Source organism: Pseudonaja textilis, chromosome 1, assembly GCF_049901715.1.
Source record: "Pseudonaja textilis isolate UNSWEBS1 chromosome 1, rPseTex1.2, whole genome shotgun sequence".
NCBI lineage: Eukaryota > Metazoa > Chordata > Lepidosauria > Squamata > Elapidae > Pseudonaja > Pseudonaja textilis.
Window position 1 is genome coordinate 3,600,087 of NC_141990.1, and position 22,882 is coordinate 3,622,968.

Below are 22,882 nucleotides of genomic sequence, written 5' to 3' on the forward strand. Positions count from 1 at the left end.
TTATCTGGTGGCATAAATTTTTGTATCGGCTTTTGAAGCTGGAAACGTGACCAGATTTGTTTTTCCGCCAAAGTGATTTCTTCTCCTCCTCTTCTTCCTCCTCCTCCCCTTCTCTTCTTCTGCCTGTTCCTCCTCCTCTTTTTTCTTCTCCTCCTCTTCCTCCCCCTCTTCTTCCTCCTCCTTCTCCTTTCTTTTTTCTCCTCTCCCTCCTCTTCCTCCTCCTCCTCCTTTTTCTCCTCCTTCTCCTTGGTGGCTGTGGGTGTGGAGTTTCCCTTTTATTCGCCCTTTTTCTTCCCCCGGGCCCTGTTTGCTCTGTGGTTTACCTCAGGGTGCTTCTGTTTGCCTGACTATCTACTTTGCTATCTATGTAAAATATATTTATATAAAACTACAAGTTCTGGTCAGCATCTCTGACTTCATTTGGACACGGGTTGCTGCGAAACCCCCTGACATGATCTCTCCGTCCACAGAACCGGTACGAAATGTTGGCCCTGGAGCCTTTGAACAAGCTACTTCAACACAAATGGGAATCTTTCATTAGAAAAAGGTTTCTCATCAGTTTTTTCTTCCATTTGATTTTCATGACGATCTTCACAGTCACCGCTTACAACTGGTCACCAAAGGATGAGGTAACTACTCTTCTTTTAAAAAAATGGATGGTTTTGGTGTAATAGTTTCAACAAGTCAGAATAGAATAGAATAGAATAGAACAGAAGAGAATAGATTTATCAATTAGAAGAGAATAGAATTATCAATTAGAATAGAATAGAATTATCAATTAGAATAGAATAGAATTATCAATTAGAATAGAATTATCAATTAGAATAGAACAGTATAGAAATATCAAGAATAGAATAGAAATATCAATAAGTATAGAATAGAAATATCAGTAAGAATAGAATGGCATAGAAATATCAAAGAATTGAACGGCATAGAAATAGAAATAGAATGCACGTCTTCTGTCATTTCCATAACTTATCCAAATATCAAATATTACCTTTTCTTTAACCAATCATACCAAATGTTCCATATTTCATAATAGTCACTATCTTGCTTATTTTTTAACAGTTTGGTTCGGCTATCCATCTCAGCACATTCATGTATTTTTTTAATTATCATATCCTCTGAAGGAATGAAAGATAATTTCCAGTTTTGCGCATAGGTTATTCTGGCCGCAGTTATGATGTGCAAAATTAAATACTGATATTTTTTCTCCATGTTTAAATCTATCATACTTAGCAGAAAGGTTTCGGGTTCAAGTTTTAAGACATGCATTTAGTTATAGACTATATAGAGAAATTAAAACGTTAAAAGAACGAAGGAGTTATTGTAACAAGGCAGATCACGCCAATGATAAAGATAAAGAATTTTTTTTTTAACCATTGCTCAACATACACTGTAAAATGTATATATGTATGTTTGTGTGTGTGTGTGTATATATATATATATATTTATATATTTACATATTTATATATATATATATATATATGTTTTCTGAGGTTCTCGCGGGTATTTGTATGTGGATCTTTGGTTGTTCAGGTTTTCTCCCGCGTAAGATTCGAAGTATCTAGGCAACGTTTCAATGGAGTCTCATTCATCATCTTCAGGCTTCTGTCTTCGGCTGTTGCTTCTCAGAGTGAATAATGATAAAGAAATTTTTTTTTAACCATTGCTCAATATACACTGTAAAATGTATATATGTATGTGTGTGTGTGTGTATATATATATATATTTGTTTTCTCAAGTTTTCACGGGTACTTACATGTATGGCATTCAGCTTTGTTCGGGTATTTTCCCACGTCATTGTAGTTGTGCTTTTAAAGTTGTAGCAACATTTTGGCAGAATCTCATCTGCCATCATTAGGCTTCTGTATAGATAGAATACAGAATCCTGATGATGGCAGATGAGATTCTGCCGAAACGTTGCTACAACTTTAAAAGCACAACTACAATGACGTGGGAAAATACCCGAACAAAGCTGAATGCCATACATACATACATACATATATTGATTTATCTGTTTTAAATGTATGTCAAATAAATTTAAAATAGAAATAGAAATAATAGAAATAGAATAATAATAAAAAAATATTGGCCAAGTGTGATTGGAACCCCAAGTAGTTTGTCTCCAGTGCATAAGCTCTCACAGTACTTATATCTTAGATTTAGAAAATACTTCAGGGGAAAGGTCTAAGATCTAGACCAGGGGTATCCAATCTTGGCACGTTTAAGACTTGTGGACTTTAACTTCCCCCAGCAGGCTGGCTGGGGGATTCTGGGAGCTGAAGTCCACCCCTCTTAAAGCTGCCAAGGTTGAGGGACACCGAACTGAAGGCTCTGCCATTTCCCCAACCCCAAAGTCTCTGTCCTTAGCCTGCTCTCTTCCTCTCTTTACAGCTTTTTATTCCAACGACAATGACCACCAAGGACTTATTAAGACTTCTTGGAGCTGCGGTCATTTTAATTGGTGGCATTTATTTCTTCGTTGCTCAGGTAGGATGGATGTCCTTTTTTGTTTATGGCTCCTCTGACCGCAAATGCATTTTTAGTACAGGTAGTCCTTGACTTACAACAGTTCACTTAGCGACTGTTCAAAGTTACAATGGCAAAGTGACTTATTTTCACAGTTATGACCATTGCAGCATCCGTGGTCACATGGTTCAAATTCAGACGCTTGGCAACGGACTCATATTTACGACGGTTGCAGAGTCCCAGTGTCACATAATCCCCTTTGGCGAACTTCTGACAAGCAAAGTCAATGGGAAAGCCGGACTCACTTAACGACCAGGTTACTAACTTAACAACTGCAGGGGTTCACTTAACAACCGAGGCAAGAAATGTTGTAAAGTGGAGCAAAACTCACTTAAGGAAATGTTTCACTTAATAACAGAAATTTGGGGCACAATGGTGGTCATAACTTGTCTGAGAACCATCCGTTTAACAGATTAGATTAGAAGATTAGAAGTATTTCATTGTCACTGTACAAGTACAACAAAACTGTGGATGCACCCCAGCAACTGTTCTCAATACAATAAAACCAAATGAAGATAAGAAAGATAGAGTACCCACGTCTCCATTTGCAATTTGAGAGTACAATATCTACGAATATACACAAAATATACATCCAACACTGATTGTAACGCTTAGCCGAGTGTAATACACAAGAGATGGATTGTACTGTAATATGTTATTATGCATCTGAATGGGGTATTGAGATTTCACATCTTTTCACATCTTAATGAGGTAGTGACTTCGTCTTTATTTGCGGTTCGGATGGCCCAGGGAAAGAAACTATTTGTTAGTCTAGTGGTGTGGGATTTTATTGACCTAAAGCGCCGTCCAGACGGCAGCAGGTCAAAAAGATAATTGCCAGGGTGTGAGGGGTCTTCTATGACGGCCTTGATTCTGCTTTGGCAGCGGGACCTGGCTAAGTCTTCCAGGGAGGGCAGAGGGCAACCAATGATTTTTTGAGACTTGTTTATCACCCTCTGTACCGTTTCCCTGTCCTCAACTGTGGAGCCTGCATACCACACACCCAGACAACACGTCAGAGTGCTCTCCACAGAGGCTTTATAGAAAGCCAGCAACAGCTTCTTATCCAGGTTGTTCTTCCTGAGAACCCGCAGGAAGTGTAGCCGCTGCTGAGCCTTCTTCACTATAGCCTTGGTGTTAGGGGACCAGGAGATATCAGCTGAAATACGGGTGTCAAGGAATCTGATCGTAGGGACAGTTTCCACTCGTTCTCCGTTGATGATGAGTGGGGCGTGGTCCTGTCCATGTTTCCTGAAGTCCATAATCAGTTCTTTGGTTTTATGGACATTCAGGGGCAGATTGTTCTGCGATCACCAGATAGACAGGTTCTCTACTTCAGCCATTCCAAGTGAAGACAGCATTGAAAAAAGTGACCTACGATGGATCCTCGCACTTACAACCCATTGCGACAATCCTGATCAAAATGCAGGTGTTTAGCTCGCAGGGTGTACTTACAATGATTGCAGCATCCCAGGGTGTGTGTGCCTGTGTGTGTGTGTGTGATGTGATCACCATTTGCGACATCCCCAGCAACATCCCCGGGGGAAGCTTGATTCGCTTAACAACCACATGATTCGCTTAACGAGGGCAAGCGAGTTGCTTCACCAAGCCAAAAATGGTCATAAAACTGGGCTCAGTGACTCAGTTAACAACTGCCTTACTTAGCGATGGAAATTGTAGTCCCAAATGATAGCCACTGCTTCTTCTACAAAATGGCGTTGGGCGTTTTACAACTCCACTTACAGGCAAGTCCTCGACAAAATGAACAATTGGCCAGTGTGCACTAAGTCATGCACACCCCTTCCCACATCTCTGTCATAATGCAGTTGTGATGACCTGGGGCACGGCACAGAGATAACACAGGCAGATGGCCGTTCAAACTGCCCCGTTATTGGTCCAAATTTCCCCAGACACTCCCATGTTTCTGGCAAGTCCCAGAACAAAGTGACCACACACACACACACACACACACACACACACACACACACCTCAAGCAGCCTCTGGCTGCAAATAGTCCAACCAAATGCAAAATAAGAAATCCAGCAGGGCAAGTTGAAGAGTCCAGGAAGCAAAGGAGCAAGGCAAGGAATCCAGAAAGAATGCAAGGAATCCAGGAAGGTTCAAACGTCGGCACTCAACACTCCAGGAATTCAGCCTTTGTTCCTGAGAAATGTCCCTCCCTACAGCATCTCCTTAAGTCTCCGTTCCCAGGTCTGCCTTGTGAAGAGGGGCAGGATGCTCTCCTCCCAAGTAGTCTGCGCTGTTCTTGCCTTCTCTCCACTCTCCATGCTCTCGGATCAGGAGTGGGTGGTCCTTACTCATCACCTGAGCTCTGTCTCTTATGTTCACTGCTTAGCCTTTCTTGGTCCTCCTGCCCACCTTCCTCCCTGCCTACAAATTGTCCCAATCCTGAAAGGCCCAGGCCTGACTACCTACTCCTGCCAATTTTCCTCCCAAGCCAACGAAGCCACCCACTCGATCTTTGTTGGCTCCAGGTCCGGCTCGTCTTCCTCCATAGATTCTGGCTCCGAGGTGAGCATGACAACAGCATTCTGATTTCTGTTCTTATTTATTCCCTTGTAGAGCGTTCTCTTCTGGAGAAGACGCCACTCTCTGAAAGGTCTTCTAATGGACAGCTGCTTCGACATATTGCTGTACGTGCGTATACGTTGCTGTTTTTATGGAGGGATTCAATCAACCAATTTATCAGATTAGAACTGGAAGGGACCTTGGAGGTCTTCTAGTCCCACCCCTGCTCAAGCAGGAGGCCCTAGCCTAGACCATTTCAGATGGGGGACTGTCTTTTCTTAAAAACCTCTAGTCATGGAGCACCTGCAACTTGTGGTGGCAAGATGTTCCACTGGTTATTTCCACTACTCATTGGATATTGGCCTTTTGTTGGAAGTATCGATGAAAACGCCACTTGTTTGCTTTTGTGGCTGAGGTAGGACTAGAACTCACCACCTCCTAGTGTTTGGCCCCAAAGCACCCTCCGATTCCAGGTCTAAGACAGGACTGGAATTCTCCATCTCCTGGTGATTGGCCCAAAGTCACCTAGTCGACTTTCATGCCTGATATAGGACTAGAACTCACTGGCTCTTTGTGGTTGATTCAAAGTCACCCAGTTGGCTTTCTTGGCTGAGGTAGGACTAGAACTCACCATCTCCTTTTGATTGGCCCAAAATCACCCACCGAATTTCATGTCTAAGGCAGGACTAGAACACATTGTCTCCTGATGATTGGCCCAAGGTTACCCAGCCGGCTTTCATGTCTCTGGCAAACCAGCCAGAAAAAGCAACCAGATGAGATCATTTTTATTTTACTGTACAGCTAGATTAACATCATCTTGCAGAGCTGAAAATACAAATCTCCCACTGTCTCTTTGATAGCCTGAGAAACCAAAGGGGATCTTTTCTGGGTTTCTTTCTCTGCCCCGTTATTCAGCTGTGGGCTCTGCCTTCTCTTATCGGAACATGCCCTAAAAACAGCATCGCTTCCTCTGTCGTGGTCTTTCCCACTGTCAACTCATAACTCATTTCCTATGCCCGTTCCCGAGTTGATATTAGAAGGACGAGGAAAAGGCCTGAGGGAGCAGTGTAGCAGGTGAAGGCCAGAAGCACGTTCCATCAGTGGTTGTATACAAAAATTTTTTACTACTGGTTCTGTGGCCGTGGCTAGGGGGTGTAGGTAGAGGGTATGGCCGTGTGACTGAGTGGGTGTGGGGCTTTTTCTTTTTTTTTTTGCTTTTTGCAGCACCCCTCCTTCCTTTTTTGGGCCTTCTGGGCTTCAGAGAACCCTCTGAGGGGGGACGTTTTTGCTCCCTGGGGGCTTCCCTTGGGCTCAAGAAGGCAGAAAATGAAGTATGGGGGGGCCACGCAGCACCCACACACACACACTTCGTTTTGGGGCCTCCCTGGGGCCCCTCCATTTTTTGCCTTTCCTGGGCCTCAGGGAAGCTTCCTGGATGAAGCAGTAAGTAAACAAAGGGAATCCTGGCACTGCTGATCTTAGGAAAAGCTGATTGTTGGGAGGGAAAAAAAAAATACCTTAAGGAGTAACTTGGCGGGGGAGCGTCAGGCAGGCAGGGTTGGGTGAGCAAGTATTGGGCGTTTGGGCAAGCGAGCGAGCAGCAACCGGGCGACCGGGTTGAGGGCATGGTCAGCCAGAAGTTACTATTGGTTCGGCGACCCATGCCAAATCCTTGCTACCGGTTCGTGTGAACCGGTACGAACCGGCTGAATACCACCCCTGCATTCCATGCTTATCTTGTGGAGATTGTAACCTAGGCTACTGGATCTTCTGCCCTTGAAAATCTTTCATTGGAGAGCGCGATTGATGACACCCATCCTGTGAACCTGTTTCGTTGGAGAATCTGATATATAACACACCCAGGGGGAGTGGGGGGGAAAAACAGGGTCATAGATGATAATAAATTACATGTCTCAGAGTTGGCTTCATACAGGTTAGTGCCGGACATGTTGCTCCTAATAATTCTTTTGAATTCTTTTGAAGCTTGGCTTCAAGACTCATGATTTAATTAGGGCAATCGTCGGAACCCTGACAGCCACCTTACGTCCTCCCAAATGATCGCTGCTTCTCTGTTTCTCTCTCTGGCCCTTCCAGGTTTGTGCAGGCCCTCGCCATCCTGGCCTCGTCCGTGATGTTCTTTGCAAACACGGAAAAATACGTGCTGCCCATGGTGTTCGCCTTGCTTTTGGGCTGGATGAACATGCTCTACTATACCCGCGGTTGCCAGCAGACAGGAATCTGCCTCGTGATGATCCAGAAGGTTAGGTCATGAAACCAGATCATTTCCGTTTGCAAATTCTGGTATCTTCAACTTATAACAGTTCGTTTAGTGACCGTTCAAAGTTACAACGGTGCTGGAAAAAAGGGACTTACAACCATTTTTCATACTTGCGACTGTTGCAGCATCCCCATGGCGACATGATCAAAATTCAGACGCTTGGCAACCAACTCGTATTTATGACAGGTTGACGTATCCTTGAGTCACGTGATCCTCTTTTTTGTGAAGTTTTGACAAACCGATTCAAGGGGGAAGCCAGATTATTTTAACAACCACATTACTAATTTAACAAATGCAGCGATTCACTTAACAACGGTGGCAAGAGGGGTCGTAAAATGAGGCAGAACTGACTGAACAACAGTCTTGCTTAGCCACAGAAATGTTGGGCTCAATTGTGGTCCTAAGTCGAGGACTACCTATATTGGAATACCTCTGATTTCACAGGGCAGCCCCGAATCTAAATTCAGCTGATCAAGTACAGGTTGCCCTAATTTAGCAGTTTTCACAAAGCCAGGAGAGTGAGGAGGCCTGTCTCACCTCCAGGGGAGGATATTCCACAGGGTGGGGGCAGATAAAGTCCAATCAGAATAGAGCTGGAAGGGGCATTGGAGGTCTTCTAGTCCAACCCCCTGCTCAGGCAGGAAACCCTGTAACATTTCAGACAAAATTTTCTCCAATCTCTTCTTAAAAATCTCCAGTGTTGGAGAACTCACAACTTCTGGTGGCAAGTTGTTCCACTGGTTAATTGTTCTCACTTTCAGGAAATTCCTCCTTATTTCCAGGTTGCTTCTCTCCTTGGTTAGTTTCCATCCGTTGCTTCTTGTCCTGCCTTTCAGGGGCTTTGGAGAGTAGCTTGACTCCCTCTTCTTTGGGGGCAACCCCTGAGATATTGGAAGACTGCTATCATGTCAACCCTAGTCCTTCTTATCTCTAGACTGGCCAGACCCAAATCCTGCAACTGTTCTTCATATGTTTTTGTCTCTGGGCCTTTAATTGTTTTAGTTGCTCTTCTCTGCACTTTTCCCAAAGTCTCAACATCCATTTTGTAACATGGGGACCAAAATTGGATGCAGGATTCCAGGTGTGGCCTTACTAAGGCTTTATAAAGCGGTGCTAATACTTCACATGATTTTGATTTTGTGCGTGTTTAGACAACCAAGAATTGGATTAGCTTTTTGGCTGCTGCCGCACATGGCTGTCTTGGCTTTAAGTGATTGTCCACTAGGACTCCAAGGTCCCTCTCACCGTTATTGTTTTTTGATCCAGGTTTTGCCTAATCTGTACTTGTACCTTTGGTTTTTTTCCTGCCCAGGTATGACAGCCTTGCTTTCCTCCACATTGAAATTCGTGCTTTTGGAGAAGGGCCCATTGTTAGGTGCTGAGTTTGAAAGTCAGCACAATCTACACATTGCTTCTCGTTTTCGTTCCAGGTCATCTTGAAGGACCTTTGGCATTTCCTGATGCTCTATGTGATCCTCCTGGTGGGCTTTGCAACAGGTGAGTGTCCTGGTAAGGGGAGGCACAGGTGAGCACAGCCAAGTTAAATTAAGCCAAGTGAAGAGGCCTCTGGACCCTTGGGAGGGTGAAAAACGGCCCTCACGGAAGTACCAGAAGTCAGGAAACAGGCCTGTTTGCGGCTTCCCGTGAGCCTTCGGGGCCTGAGGGAGGCTGTTTTCACCCTCCGGAGGCCCACCGGAAACTGGAAACAGGAAGTTCTTTGTGTGTGTGTGTGTGTGTTTCAAATGATGGTTTTTTAATGTTTTTATTTTGTTCACCAGCCGTTTTGGCAGATGGAAAATACACGCAATTGTTCGATAAATCAACTTAAGACCCACAGCTTCTAGGGCAGGGGTCTCAAACTCAATTTACCTGGGGCCCGCTGGAGGCAGAGGCTGGGTGAGGCTGGGCCGCATAAGGGATTCCACAAAAAACGTTGTTAAAAAAATATCCTCAAATGTCATCAACAGTTAATGATTTCTCCAATACATGAACCGTCCTGAACACATGAATGGAACATTGAATGAAGGTCATGAACAGTTCCTCAGAACGTGGCTTCTCCAGCTTACTCCTTTGCTGCCAGAGACATGACAACGCTTCCTCTCACATATCTGAGCCACATTTGGCTTGAGAGAGGAGGCACTTGAGACCCTCAGTTATGGCTTGAAGATGATCATCAGTAAGTCCGGACCTGTACTTGGACTTGTTAAAGTTCAGGGTGGAGAAGAAGCCACGACGAGGAACGGCGGGCGGGACTTCCTTCAGAGGTCCGTTTCCCCTGCGGGCCGCACTAATATTATACTTTCATATCACGGCGGGGCCATAGGATATCGTCCTGCGGGCCGCAATTGGCCTGTGGGCCGCGAGTTTGAGACCCCGGTCTAGGGTGTCATGAGACGATAACCGTTGAGGCAATTCCCCGTTAGGAGAATGAGCGCATACAGGGAGACGTATTTGAGAGGAGTGTTTGAATAATACACATACACAGCGCAAAGATACACTGTACAGTACAGTACAGTGTACTGTACAGTAAATGTAGGTTACAGATACACTGTACAGTAAATGTAGGTTTTTACTTCCAGAAAGGTTTAAAGCAAAGTCCAAAATAAGCAATCCAAAATCATTCACAAGTTAAATCACTCAGTTTTCAATCCAGGGATAATCCAAATATCAAATTCCAGTGTCAAAAACAGTTCAGTATCAGACTTACATTAAAATCCAGTCATATCAGTCAATTAGAAGAAATGGAGCAACGGCAATACTTTCCAACAGAAGGAAACAGAGATACACTCACACTCTCTTCTGAGACTAAGGCCAAGACAAACCAGGTTCCTGGCTCCATTTTATGGCCGTTTGAGAAACCACACCTAATTACAGTTTTGCATTTTCTTAAAGATACAGTTTTAAAATGTTTATCCTGGTTTATATATTTCTAACCCAAATACCTGTTTGGCGACTTATATTCCTAACGAGAATCCAGCACATTGTGGAAACTTGGAAAGCTGCCATTAAGTATGAAGGAGGCGACTCCTCCTTCTTCTTGTACATCCTCCATGCAGCCAGCCCCAGATAGTCCTCCTCCTCCTCCTGTGGGGATCAGCAACTGTTTAACCGAGTGTCATCTGCCCTTTGTCCACCCCACGGATTCCCTGACGCCCACCTCAAGGTTTCCACCAGGTGCCTCTCTGGTCCTGCTGCTTCACTTGTTGTGTATTTTTATTCTATCTGGTCAACTCAAAAGGGGGCAAACGGGCCTAAAAACTCCTGCCTTTCATTTTCCCTGACAACAATCCTGTGAGGTGGGTTATGACGGTCACTCCAAGTTCCGACGCACCACAGTGGATGTTTAAACAAGTCTTAAAGTTGAGAAAGGTTGGACATCCCTGAAACAGGAAACCCTGAACTGGTTGCTGGGATTTTTGAATGCTACCCCAGCTTAGATCTTTTGAAATGAGTACCCCTAGGTCCTTGACAGAGTGAGGGCCGTCCACAAGGTCGTATCCTCCCAGTTTGTATTGAGCGTTCTGATTTTTGCTGCTAATGTGTAAGACAGAGCATTTGTCGGTTGAGATTTGAAGTTGCCAATTGTTTGACCATTCTGACACATAGTCGAGGTCGCTTTGTAGGGCAGCAGTATTGTCGGCGGTGTTAAATAGCTTTACATCCTCAGCGAAGAGGATGCAGTTGCTTTTAATATGATCGCAAATGATCGTTATGTAAATTAGAAAGAGAGTGATGCTGGACTGGAATTTATATTAGGAAAGATTTTCTGTGGCAGGTGTACCTTAATTTGGGGGGAGGAGGGGAGAAGATGAGGAGATTTCAGTTTTGAGAAGACAGAAGTGTCATCAACTGAATCCAGGTGGAAAATTGAAATATGGGTGGCCATAGAAATGGAATGCATGAATGAGAGAGTGAATGAATGAATGAATGAATGAGAGGGTGAATGAGTGTGAATAAATGAGTGAGTGGATGAATGAGTGAGTGGATAAATGAGTGGGTGAACGACTGGATGAATGAGTGGATGAATGGATGAGCGAACAAAATAAATGAATAAATGAGTGAGCAAATGAAGAGAGGATGAATGAGTGAGGAAAGGGTGAGTGAGTGAAGGAGTGGATGAATGAGTGAATGAGAGAACAAAATGAATAAAGGAGTGAGCAATTGAATGAGAGGATGAATGAGTGAATGAATGAATGGGAGGATGAATGGGTGTGTTAAAGAGTGACCGAATGAGTGGATGAATGAGTGAACAAAATGAATGAATGAAAGAATAACTAAATGAATTAATGAGTGAATGGATGAATGAATGGATGAATGGGTGTGAAAGAGACTGAGTAAGTTAATGGGTGGATGAATGAGTGTGAATGAGTGAACAAAATGAACGAATGAAAGAGGATGAATGAATGAATTAATGAATGAGTGAGTGAATGAACTAAATGAATTAATGAGTGAGTGAATGAAAGAGGATGAATGAGTGAGTGAATGAGTGGACAAATGAAGGGGAGGATGAATGGGTGAGTGAAAGAGTGAGTGAGTGAGTGAGTGAGTGAGTGAGTGGATGAATGAGTGTGGACGAGTGTGAATGAGTGAATAAAATGAATGGATGGCTGAGTGAAGGAATCCATGAATCAATGAGCGAAAGACTCAGCGTGAAGGACACATAAAGAATGAGATCAGAAACCAGAGATCACCTGGTCTGTCCTTCCATACATCACACACAATTAGCACCTGGCTTTTCTTCTCCACACCCACCAACAGCCACAAGATGTCAAAACAGCCTTTTAGATATTCTATGTGCAGACTAAGTCCAGATTTCTTAGTGGTATCTTAGTGCAAACAAAACTCGAACGATAAGACCAGGGGAACAACTAACGATGCCCCCAAAGATCAACCAAAGATACTTTGGGTCTCGTGTCCTTCAAAGTGAGAAGGTTCCCTCCCAAAGTTTTCAGAGAAACAATTGAAATTTCAATGGCTTCTTGCAGCTCTCATTCTCCTCACCGGGGACGCTCCCCACTCCGCCCGCAATACGTCCGTCCCACTCAGCGACGACTCTGAAGACCGGGCCGTGTATTCGGGGCTGCTTCGGACGGCTCTGCTGCTGTTCAGGTTCACCATCGGCATGGGGGACCTGGAGTACAACGAGAACTTGAAGCACAGCTACACTGCGATGCTGTTGGTGCTGCTCTTTGTCATCTTGACCTACATCCTCTTGCTCAACATGCTGATTGCCCTGATGAGTGAAACGGTCACCGACGTCTCCAAGTACAGCCAGAGCGTCTGGCAGTTGCAGGTGAGGCCCCGTGATTGGGACAGTGGCCATTCCTGGCCCAGCAGGGGCTTAAACGGAACCAGATCCAAAGAACCAGCGGGAGAGAAGATGTATAGCTCAGGGTTCAGCTGTGGGGTCCTCGGTGCTCTCTGAGCTTGGCGATTTTCTTGAAGACATTTCATGACCCAACTAGGTAACGTCATCAGGGCTAGAAGGAAGCGGGATTGTATTCTCTCTGTTTAGATATCAGTGGCTTGTTCTTTTAGTGGGAGTGTTGTTTTCTCCTTGGCAGTTCCACCATTAGGTGGTAGTTCACGGTTTGGTTTGTCTTGTAATAACTAGTTGGGTAATGAAACATCGGCAAGAAAACCCAGCTTAGACAATACCAGGGACCCCACAGTTCTCCTCTTCCTTCCTCCTCCTTCTCCTCCTCCTCCTCCTCCTTTTCCCCCACTCCATTCCTTCTATCTCTGATGACATTACCTAGCTAGGTCATGAAACATCTGCAAGACAACCACCAAGATCAGAGGACACCAAGGACTCTACAGTTCAATCCTGAGATACAAATATTCTTTTCTATTGGTATCTATCTATCTATCTATCTATCTATCTATCTATCTATCTATCTATCTATCTATCATGTATCTATCATTTTTCCATTATCTATCTATATCTACCCATCTATCATCTACCTACCTACCTATCATCTATTCATCCATTATCTATCTCTATCTATTCATCCATCTATCTCCTATCCATTATCTATCTATACCTACCCATCTATCATCTATCCATCTACCCATCTATCATCTATCTATCATCTATCCATCCATCTATCATCTATCTATTCATCCATCCATTCTATCTATCTATCTATCTATCTATCTATCTATCTATCTATCTATCTATCATGTATCTATCATTTTTCCATTATCTATCTATATCTACCCATCTATCATCTACCTACCTACCTATCATCTATTCATCCATTATCTATCTCTATCTATCCATCCATCTATCTTCTATCCATTATCTATCTATATCTACCCATCTATCATCTATCCATCTACCCATCTATCTATCATCTATCTATCATCTATCCATCCATCTATCATCTATCTATTCATCCATCCTATCTATCTATCTATCTATCTATCTATCTATCTATCTATCTATCTATCTATCTATCTATTTATCTATCTATCTGTCATGCCCCGGTTGGAGTCTGACTCCAAGGGAGGGGAGGAACAGCCAACAGGGAGTGGAAGTGTGGCTCCAGAGGATGTGGAGGAAGCTGGGGAAGGCCAGAGGCCGGCTGGGCAGTCAGAGGAGGACCCAGGTCTATCCCCTCTCCATCCTAGAGCACGCAGGGAGGAGAGGATAAGGGAGAGACATGAATGGTATGGTCTACGGGGGAGGAAGGGGCCTTGATCCCCTTCATGGGCTGCAGCTGTGGTTAAAAGGACGGACATGCGTATGGGCCAGTGCTGGAAACAAAGCATGGAAATATCTCTAGTCTGTCCGTTCCTCTCTGAGTTTGGGGTCCTTCCCAGTGTGTGTTCCGATATCTGTGGACATCTTCAAGCCCTTTTCTTGCCTGGTTCCCTTAATTGCTTCAGTGTGGTTTGTGTTGTTTTTGCTATTTATAATTTATAGGCATTTTTACTTTAAACGGCATTTCCTCCTTTTCATAACTACTTGTGGGGGATTTTTTTTGTCTCGTCAAGGATATTTGGAGCTGTGAAGCCAAGTTGAAGGAATAAAAGGGGCTTCACCTGTTTATACAACTTTATTTTGTATCCCACCCAAGGTCATCACACTATCTATCTTCTATCCATCTCCATCCATCCATCTATTATCTATCTATCTATCTATCTATCTATCTATCTATCTATCTATCTATCCATCCATCCATCCATCTACTCTATATCTATCTATCAATCATCTATCTATCTATCTATCTATCTATCTATCTATCTATCTACCTACCTACCTACCTACCTACCTAGATACATATATATATATATATATATATATATATATATATATATACACACACACACATACATACATACATACATATACCCACATATCCATCCTTCCTTCTTTCCTCCTCCTCTCCCTTCTTCCACCCATCCCGCTCTTCCTCCCTCCATCTCTTATTTATAAGTTCTGTTCACCAACCACTCTATTTGCAGAGAGCCATCGCTATTCTGCAGATAGAGAAAAAACGGATTTGGTCCTGTAAAAAAGCCCAGGGAGACAACCGTTTCGTCCTCATCGAATCCGAGGACAAGAAAGAAAAGAGGAGGTTTTTTCGGTAAGTTTAACCACGTGCCCAATTGGGGTATGAAACACACGTCATTTCAGAAATGGACCCTCCCTGGTTCCCTTGAGCATAAAGGAAGGAAGGAAGGAAGGAAGGAAGGAAGGAAGGAAGGAAGGAAGGAAGGAAGGAAGATAGATGAGGAAGGAAGGAAGATGAGGCAGGAAGGAAGGAAGATGAAGAAAGAAGGAAAGAAGGAGGGAGGGAAGGAAGGAGGGAGGGAAGGAAGGAAGGAGGGAAGGAAGATAAGGAAGGAAAGAAGGAAGATGAGGAAGGAAGGAGGGAAGGAAGGAAAGAAGGAAGGAAGGAAGGAAGGAAGGAAGGAAGGAAGGAAGGAAAGAAGGAGGGAGGGAAGGAAGGAGGGAGGGAAGGAAGGAGGGAGGGAAGGACTACCTCTAAGGGCTGGTGTGAATTGTCTACAGGTGTACTGGGTTTTACTTTGTGTGTGGGGAGGGAGGGTTGCAGCCTCAGAAATTATTGGGTGTGTTTGAGACAAGAAAGGAGTACATACAGGTAGTCCTTGACTTACAACCATTCCTTTAGTGACCATTCAAAATGGCCCTGAAAGAAGTGACCTCAGGACCGTTGGAGCATCCCCCTGGTCACGTGATCAAAATTTGGACACTTAGCCACAGGCATGTACTTATGACGGTTGCAGAGTCCCAGAGTCATGTGATCCCCTTTTGCAACCCTTTGACAAGCAAAGTCAACGGGGAAGCTGGATTTGCTTAATGACTGTATGATTCACCTAACAACCGCTGTGATTCACTTAACACAACAACCATGGCAAAAAAATAAGTTTGTACAACGGGGTGCCACTCACTTAACAGCTGTGGAAAGTTTGGGCTCAGAATAGAATCACAGAGTTGGAAGGGACCTTGGAGGTCTTCTAGTCTAAACCTCAACCCATTGTGGTCATAAGTTGAGCATTTAATGTGTCCTGCTGATAACTCTTGGGATCTTTTTCTAGAGTAGAAGAGGTGAATTGGGAAGACTGGACTGAAAAACTCGTCCTTACGGAAGAACCACGTTTCTGGAAGAGCCATCAGGTAGAAGAAACCATGCTTCTGGACAATTCATCAGGTAAGAACGGTACCGCAGCGGTGTCAGGAGTGGGCAGCATCCGCACGTCATTGTGATTGTCTAAGCTGTGGGTTGGGTTTTACGGAGCGGCCTCGAAGGGAAGGTATAGAATAGGTGGAACCTGGCTTAATAGTGGTAAGTGCAAGAGGGAAGTTAAGAGTCTTACTTGGACTTCAGTAAGGCATTTGATAAAGTAGACCACAACCAACTACTTGATAAGATAGACAACTGCGGGTTAGTAGACAGCATCACCACCAGATTCGTAACTGGCCGACCAACCGCACTCAACGTGTAGTCCTCAATGGAACTGCATCTACATGGAGGGAATTATGTAGTGGGGTACCCCGAGGCTCTGCCTTAGGCCCAATACTCTTCAACATCTTCATCAATGATTTGGATATGAGGGGATAGAGGGGAAACTCGTCAAATATGCAGGTGACACCAAGCTGACAGGAATAGCCAACACTCCAGAAGATGGGCTTAAGACACAGAAGGATCTTGACAGACCTGAATGTTGGACGCTATCTAACAAAACGAAATTCAAGGGTGAAAAAAGTCAGGTTCTACATTAAGGCAAGAAAAATCAAATGCACAGGTACAGTATAGGTGGTACCTGGCTCAATAGTAGTAACTGTGAGAGAGATCTTGGAGTCTTATTTGACAATCACTTCAATACGAGCCAGTCAGTGTGCTGCAGCTGCCAAAAAAGCCAACACAGTTCTAGGGTGCATTAACAGAGGGATAGAATCAAGGGTGGGATTCAAATTTCTTAACAACTGATTCTGTGGGCGTGGCCTAATTTGTGGGTGTGGCTTGGTGGTCATGTGACTGGCTGGCCATGGCTTGTATGTAAATATTTATGTAAATAGTGATTTTTTTTTTTTTAAAAAAAGAACAGAGCAACTTTTACCCAAAATCAGGCAAAGCAGGCAGGTAGATTGAGTTGCTCACAGAATCATTCACAGATCTACCTTTCTGCAATCTGCTGCCTGAGTCTGTCACATAAAATTTGCTTGCAAGGATACTCACAAAATTAACTCACAACACGCCATGTATGTAAATATTATTTTTATTTTATTAAAAAAGAGCAACTTTTACCCCAAATCAGGCAAAGCAGGAAGGCAGATTGAGTTGCTTGCAGAATCACAGATTCACTCAGAGATCTACCATTCTGCAATCTGCTGCCTGAGTCTGCACTGAAAAATAGAAGCTTCAGTCCTAAGGAAGGTTCAGCTCTGCCCTCGGGCCACTTCTTTTCCCCCCAACCCACTGAATCCCACCCCTGACTGGGCCTCGGGGAAAAAGCAAAGTAATACAATGATTTAGATTAGCTAGAACAGGGTCCCCAACCACCGGGGCCCGGACCGGTACCAGTCCGTGTATCATTTTGTACCGGGCCACAAAGAATGAAAGTAGGGCCTACTTTGCTTGGGCGCCGCCATCTTGTTTCGACGGCGCTTGAGAAAGTGCTTCCGGGTGAGCTTGTCGGTCGTCGGTTGGAAAGCGGCGTTTGGGTGCTGAAGGAATCCTCGTGCCTTAGTTTTGTCGAAGGCAGGGGGGAGGCTTTGAACGAAGAGCCGCCCCGATGGTGGTGGAGTCTCGTGTTACTCAGGAGGAGATTAAGAAAGAGCCCAAAAAGCCCATCGACCGCGAGAAGGTACAAAGGAGAAGTTGAAGGTGGCGGTGAGAAGCGGGGGACGGCTGGCTGGCCGGTTGCTCGGTTCGCCTTGCCTTGGTTGTGCGTGCTGATGCCGGTACCGGTCCATGGATCATTTTGTATCGGGCCGCAAAGAATGAATAATCGTGAAACTGGTCCCTGGTACAAAAAATGTTGGGGACCCCTGAGCTAGAAAACAAGACAATCCAATGATTTCCTGCTTTCTAGCTAATCTAAATCACCCAGCACAGCTGATAGCCGGAACAGCTGATGGTGGCGGAGGGAAGGAAAAATAGCTATTTACCAAAAATTAGGCAAAGGCACAACACAGGCAAGTTGGATGGCGTACATACCAGGTAAGGAGTGACTGGGTGAGGTGGGGTGTGGCCAGCCAGTAGTGTGATTTGCCGGTTCTCTGAACTGCCCAGAATGTTAACAACCAGTTCTATAGAACCGGTCCATATCGGTAGAAACCCACTCCTGGATAGAATCAAGATCCCACAAAGTGTTAATTCCACTTCATAACGCCTTACTAAGACCGCACTTGGAATACGGCACGATGTAAAAAATAAGTTGAGACTCTGGAGAAAGAGAGTGAAGAGAAGAGTGCAGGGAGATGTGGGCAAATTGGGGAAACCAAACAGTCGTTTCACTAACGCATGGCACAACATAGGAGAAGAAACCCATCAGGACTCGATTCAGGAGCCCATCTGCATTTGAAAGACAAAGGCCGCTCTTTTGAAGACAACAAAGTCCATCTTTTGGACAGAGAGGGTCTCTGGTTTGAAAGCCCCCTCTCAACAGAGTCCTTTTAAGCAGTTCCAAGAAGGCCCATTTGCACCATTCAGGTGACCCAGAAGACACAGATAAACCTCCAAGTGGCCTCAACGACCCTCTCAAAAGGATGCAAACGACCAGCTGCCTGCAAGGAGGATCAATCCTTCCCTTCCCCACCGTACAGTCAGAACTGAAGAAGCTCCTTGGATATGATATATAAAAGGAACATGATTTCTGTACGATGAGTTTTAACCGGGATCAAGCAACTTTCAGAAAAGATGTTTTATGTTTTTATGTTTTATGTCTTGTTTGTTTTTGTATTGGAAGAGAATAATGAAAATGTATAAGACAGATGGATATAAAAATGTATACAATCTAAAGTTAAAGAGATATAATTTGAATAAATAGAAGGAAAGGAAGTAATAAAGAGAAGTTTGGGATAAGATATGAAGATGAACAGATAAGGTAAATATATATATCAAATTGTGCTTGTTTGGAAATGTGATAACTTGGAATAATTCTGTCTTTAAATAAGATGTTGTATTGGCTTTTTAAGAAAAAAATTTTATGTCATTATATTTTATGTTTTGTTTGTCTGTGTATTGTTTTGGAAAATCAATAAAATTTGTTTAAAAAAAAAAAAGAAGCTCCTTGGATGAGAAGCACAAAGTCTTCAAAGAAAATCCAGAAAGTCTAGTTCAATGGTCCCCAACTACCAGGCCCCAGACCGGTACGGGTCCGTGGACCATTTTGTACCGGGCCGCCTATTTTGCTTGGGCGCCGCCATCTTGTTTCGACGGCGCTTGAGAAAGTGCTTCCGGGTGAGCTTGTCAGTCGTCGGTTGGAAAGCGGCGTTTGGGTGCTGAAGGAATCCTCACGCCTTAGTTTCGTCGAAGGGGTGGTGGTGGCTTCGAACAAAGAGCCGTCCCGATGGTGGTGGAGTGTCGCGTTACTCAGGAGGAGATTAAGATAAGAGCCTGAAAAGTCCATCGACCGCGAGAAGGTACAAAGGAAGAGTTGAAGGTGGCGGGGAGAAGCGGGGGACGGCTGGCTGGCCGGTCGCTTGGCTCACCTTGCCTTGGTCATGTGTGCTGATGCCGGTACCGGTCTGTGGATCATTTTGTGAAGCCGGTACCGGGCCGTGGTATAAAAAAAGTTGGGGGCCACTGGTCTAGTTGCCTCTTGAAAAAGCACCTTCGGGATAGTGCAGAGATTATGATGAGGGGCTGTGGGCTACTTAAATAAAGGTAGTCCTCAACTTACAACACTTCATTTCGTGAGCGTTCAAAGTTACAACATCACTGAAAAAAGGGATTTTTGACCATTTTCCCACTTATGACCATGGCAGCATCCCCAGGGTCAAGTGAGCCAAATCCCAACACTTGACAACTGACTCCTATTTATGACCGTTGCAGCGTCCCGAGGTCACTTGATCCCCTTTTTGTGACCTTCTAACGAGCAAAGCCAGATTCATTGAACAGCCGTGCTACTAACTGAAATGATTCACTGAACAACGGTGGCTAGAAAGGTTGTAAAGTGAAGCAAAATTCACTGAACAACAGTCTTGCTGAGCCACAAGAATTTTGGACTCGATTTTTGGTCATAAAATGAGGCCTACCCGTATATGAAAAACAGTTGCAGAATTGTCTAGGACTAGGCTAATAAAGAGAAGGGCTGGCGGCGACATGATAGCAGTGTTTCAATATTTGAGGGGCTGCCCTAAAGAAGAGGAGGGGGTCAAGTTCTTCTCCAAAGCACCTGAAGGCAGGACAAGAAACCATGGATGGAAACTAATCCAGGAGAGAAGCAACCAGGAATTAAGGAGAAACTTCCTAACAGTGAGGACTATTAACCAGTGGAACTACTCGCCACCAGAAATTCTGGGTGCTTCATCCCTGGAGGTTTTGAAGAAGAGACTGGACAACCACTTGTCTGAAATGATATAGGTTCTCCTGCTCGAGCAGGAGGCTGGGCTAGAGGACCTCTAAGATCTTTTCCAACCCTGTTATTCTGCTATTATTATTATTATTATTATTATTATTATTATTATTATTATTATTATTATTATTATTATTATTATTATTTTGCCTTGGTGAATATTGCCTTCTGTCCACTAGCAGATGGCAGCGTAGTTCCATCGAACTCGAAACAGTTTGGCAGAATTCGAGGTAAACTTAGCAGCTCCTTTTCCAACTAGGTAGTCCTCAAGATATCCTCACTTTGTGGCCAAAATGACAACAGACCGACCTTGGGGCTGATGGTTCTGATGGCCGCTTCCCTCTAACTTTGGATGCATTGGTAGTTTCCAGCTGTCACGTGGCCGTGATTTACGATGGTCTTGCCCAAATCTGGTACTCCTGGTTTGCTTAATGACCATGGCATTCTTCTTAACAACGGCCACAGAAATGGTCCCAAAATCAACAGATCCATTTTTCAACCGTCATGGGGAGAATCTAAAAAACGTCCTTATGGTCAGAAGGTGAGGAGCTCCCCAAAATACTGCAGTTCCCAAAAACTTTGTACTGGTAGTCCTCAACTTATGACCACAATGGTGCCCCAAGTTTCTGTTGCTCAATGAGACAGCCGTAGAGTGAATTTTGCCCCATTTTTCTAACCTTCCTTCCCACCGTTGTTAAGTGAATCGTTGCAGTGGCTAAGTTAGTAACACGGTTGTTGAGTGGATCCGGTTTTCCTGTTGACTTTGCTTGTCTAAAGGCCGGCAAAGCGGGGTCATGTGATGCCCCAGGGGATACTGTAATATCGTCATAAATGCGAGTCACTTGCGAAGCGTCCGAATTTCGATCACTTGGCCGTGAGAATTGTGAAAACTGGTGATAAGTTGGGTTTTTTTCAGTGCCGTTATCACTTCGAACGGTCCAATGAACGGTCGTAAGTCGAGGGCTACTTGCAAAGCACTGCTTAGTGTGGTACCTTGACCTAATTGCTCGTTTCTTTTTTTTTTTTTGAAAACAGTTTTATTAATTTTGACAACAAACAAAAACACATAAAACATAAAAACATCATGAGTTTACAGACAGTGTATCGGTTGGTTTATCACTTTTTTTGTGTGCATCCGTTTCATAGTCTCCATTGTAGTTATATCGCATAATAGCTCATATTATCAATCAACAATTATATAGCCTGATATCATTATTAAACAATCATTTGACTATAATTTTATTAATTCATACTTTAATGAGATAACTATAGTTGACTTAATTTATTTTATAGCACATCATAAAGTCATAGCAAGTCTATCTTAATAAAATTTTATAAAGATAATATCATAGAAAAAAAAGGAAATATGTATTCATTGTTTCCTAAGGTTCTAAATATTCTATTATTATATTTTATTATCTAACCATTGATAGAAAAGGTCCCAAACTTCATAAAATTGTTGATCTTCTTGTTCTCTAATTTCAAACGTCAATCTACTCATTTCAGCACATTCCAATATTTTCTTAATAATTCCTTCCTCTGATGGAATTTTCTCACTCTTCCAATTTTTAGCAAATACAATCCTAGCCGCTGTTAATACATTTACAATCAAATATTTCAAATTTTTATTATATGTATCAGGTAAAATTCCCGATAAAAAAAATCTCTGGTTTCGAGTCTATATGTTTCTTTGTCATTTTTTCCAACCGTATGTGGTGGATTTGTGAGGATGCTAGAAAATATTGGACTAATTGCTCGTTTCTTGACTTCCCCTGTTACTCCAGTGTCGAAAATACGGAGATGGGTGTCCCAGGCCATGTCCCGCTTGTCTCTCTCGGAGCAGCAGGAGGCAGAAAACGAGGAGCAGGTGATGATGAAGATCGTAGGACCGTAGGAGGAGAGGAGTCACCCGGAGGAGGAGCGAACGGACTTCGCTTCATGGAGGAAGAATATTGCGCGCGTCTCAGTGAAAGCAGCACGGACGTTTTCTGGGAATGAAACCCAGCACCAGTCAGATTCTTCTTCCTTCTTCCTCATCCTTCTTCTCCTTTTCTCCTATTTTCCCTCCCACTCCTTCTCTTCCTCCTCCTCTTCCTCCTCCTTCTTCAGCCCAGTCAGGTTCTTCTTCTTCCTCATTTTCCTTCCTCCTTCCTCTTCTTCCTTCCTCACTTCCTGCTCCTTCCCTCCTCCTACTCCTTCTTCCTTCTCAGCCTTCCATCCCTCCTTCCTTCCTTCCTTCCTTCTCCTCCTTCCCTCTTTTCTTCCTTTTCCCCCCCTCCTCTTCCTCCTCCTTCTCCAGCCCAGTCAGGTTCTTCTTCTTCCTCATTTTCCTTCCTCCTCCCTCTTCTTCCTTCCTCACTTCCTGCTCTTTCCCTCCTCCAACTCCCTCCTTCTTCCTTCCTTCCTTCCTTCCTTCCTTCCTTCCTTCCTTCCTTCCTTCCTTCCTTCCTTCTTTTTCCCCCTCCTCCTCCTCTTCCTCCTCCTTCTCCA

At 43.9% G+C, this 22,882-nt stretch overlaps 1 protein-coding gene across 1 annotated transcript in view; it reads left to right on the forward strand.

The window, feature by feature from the left end:
- LOC113452934 (transient receptor potential cation channel subfamily V member 2-like) overlaps window positions 1–22,395 on the forward strand; it is a 32,438-nt gene extending 10,043 nt beyond the window's left edge. The window contains exons 8-16 of the mRNA XM_087924494.1: window positions 471–629; window positions 2,398–2,493; window positions 5,116–5,186; window positions 7,156–7,321; window positions 8,770–8,836; window positions 12,325–12,632; window positions 14,810–14,931; window positions 15,908–16,020; window positions 22,177–22,395. Coding sequence (XP_087780620.1) covers window positions 471–629; window positions 2,398–2,493; window positions 5,116–5,186; window positions 7,156–7,321; window positions 8,770–8,836; window positions 12,325–12,632; window positions 14,810–14,931; window positions 15,908–16,020; window positions 22,177–22,286 — 1,212 coding nt within the window. The 3' untranslated portion in view covers window positions 22,287–22,395. The remainder of the gene's footprint in view (window positions 1–470; window positions 630–2,397; window positions 2,494–5,115; window positions 5,187–7,155; window positions 7,322–8,769; window positions 8,837–12,324; window positions 12,633–14,809; window positions 14,932–15,907; window positions 16,021–22,176) is intronic.
- The last annotated feature ends 487 nt before the right edge of the window (window positions 22,396–22,882 follow it).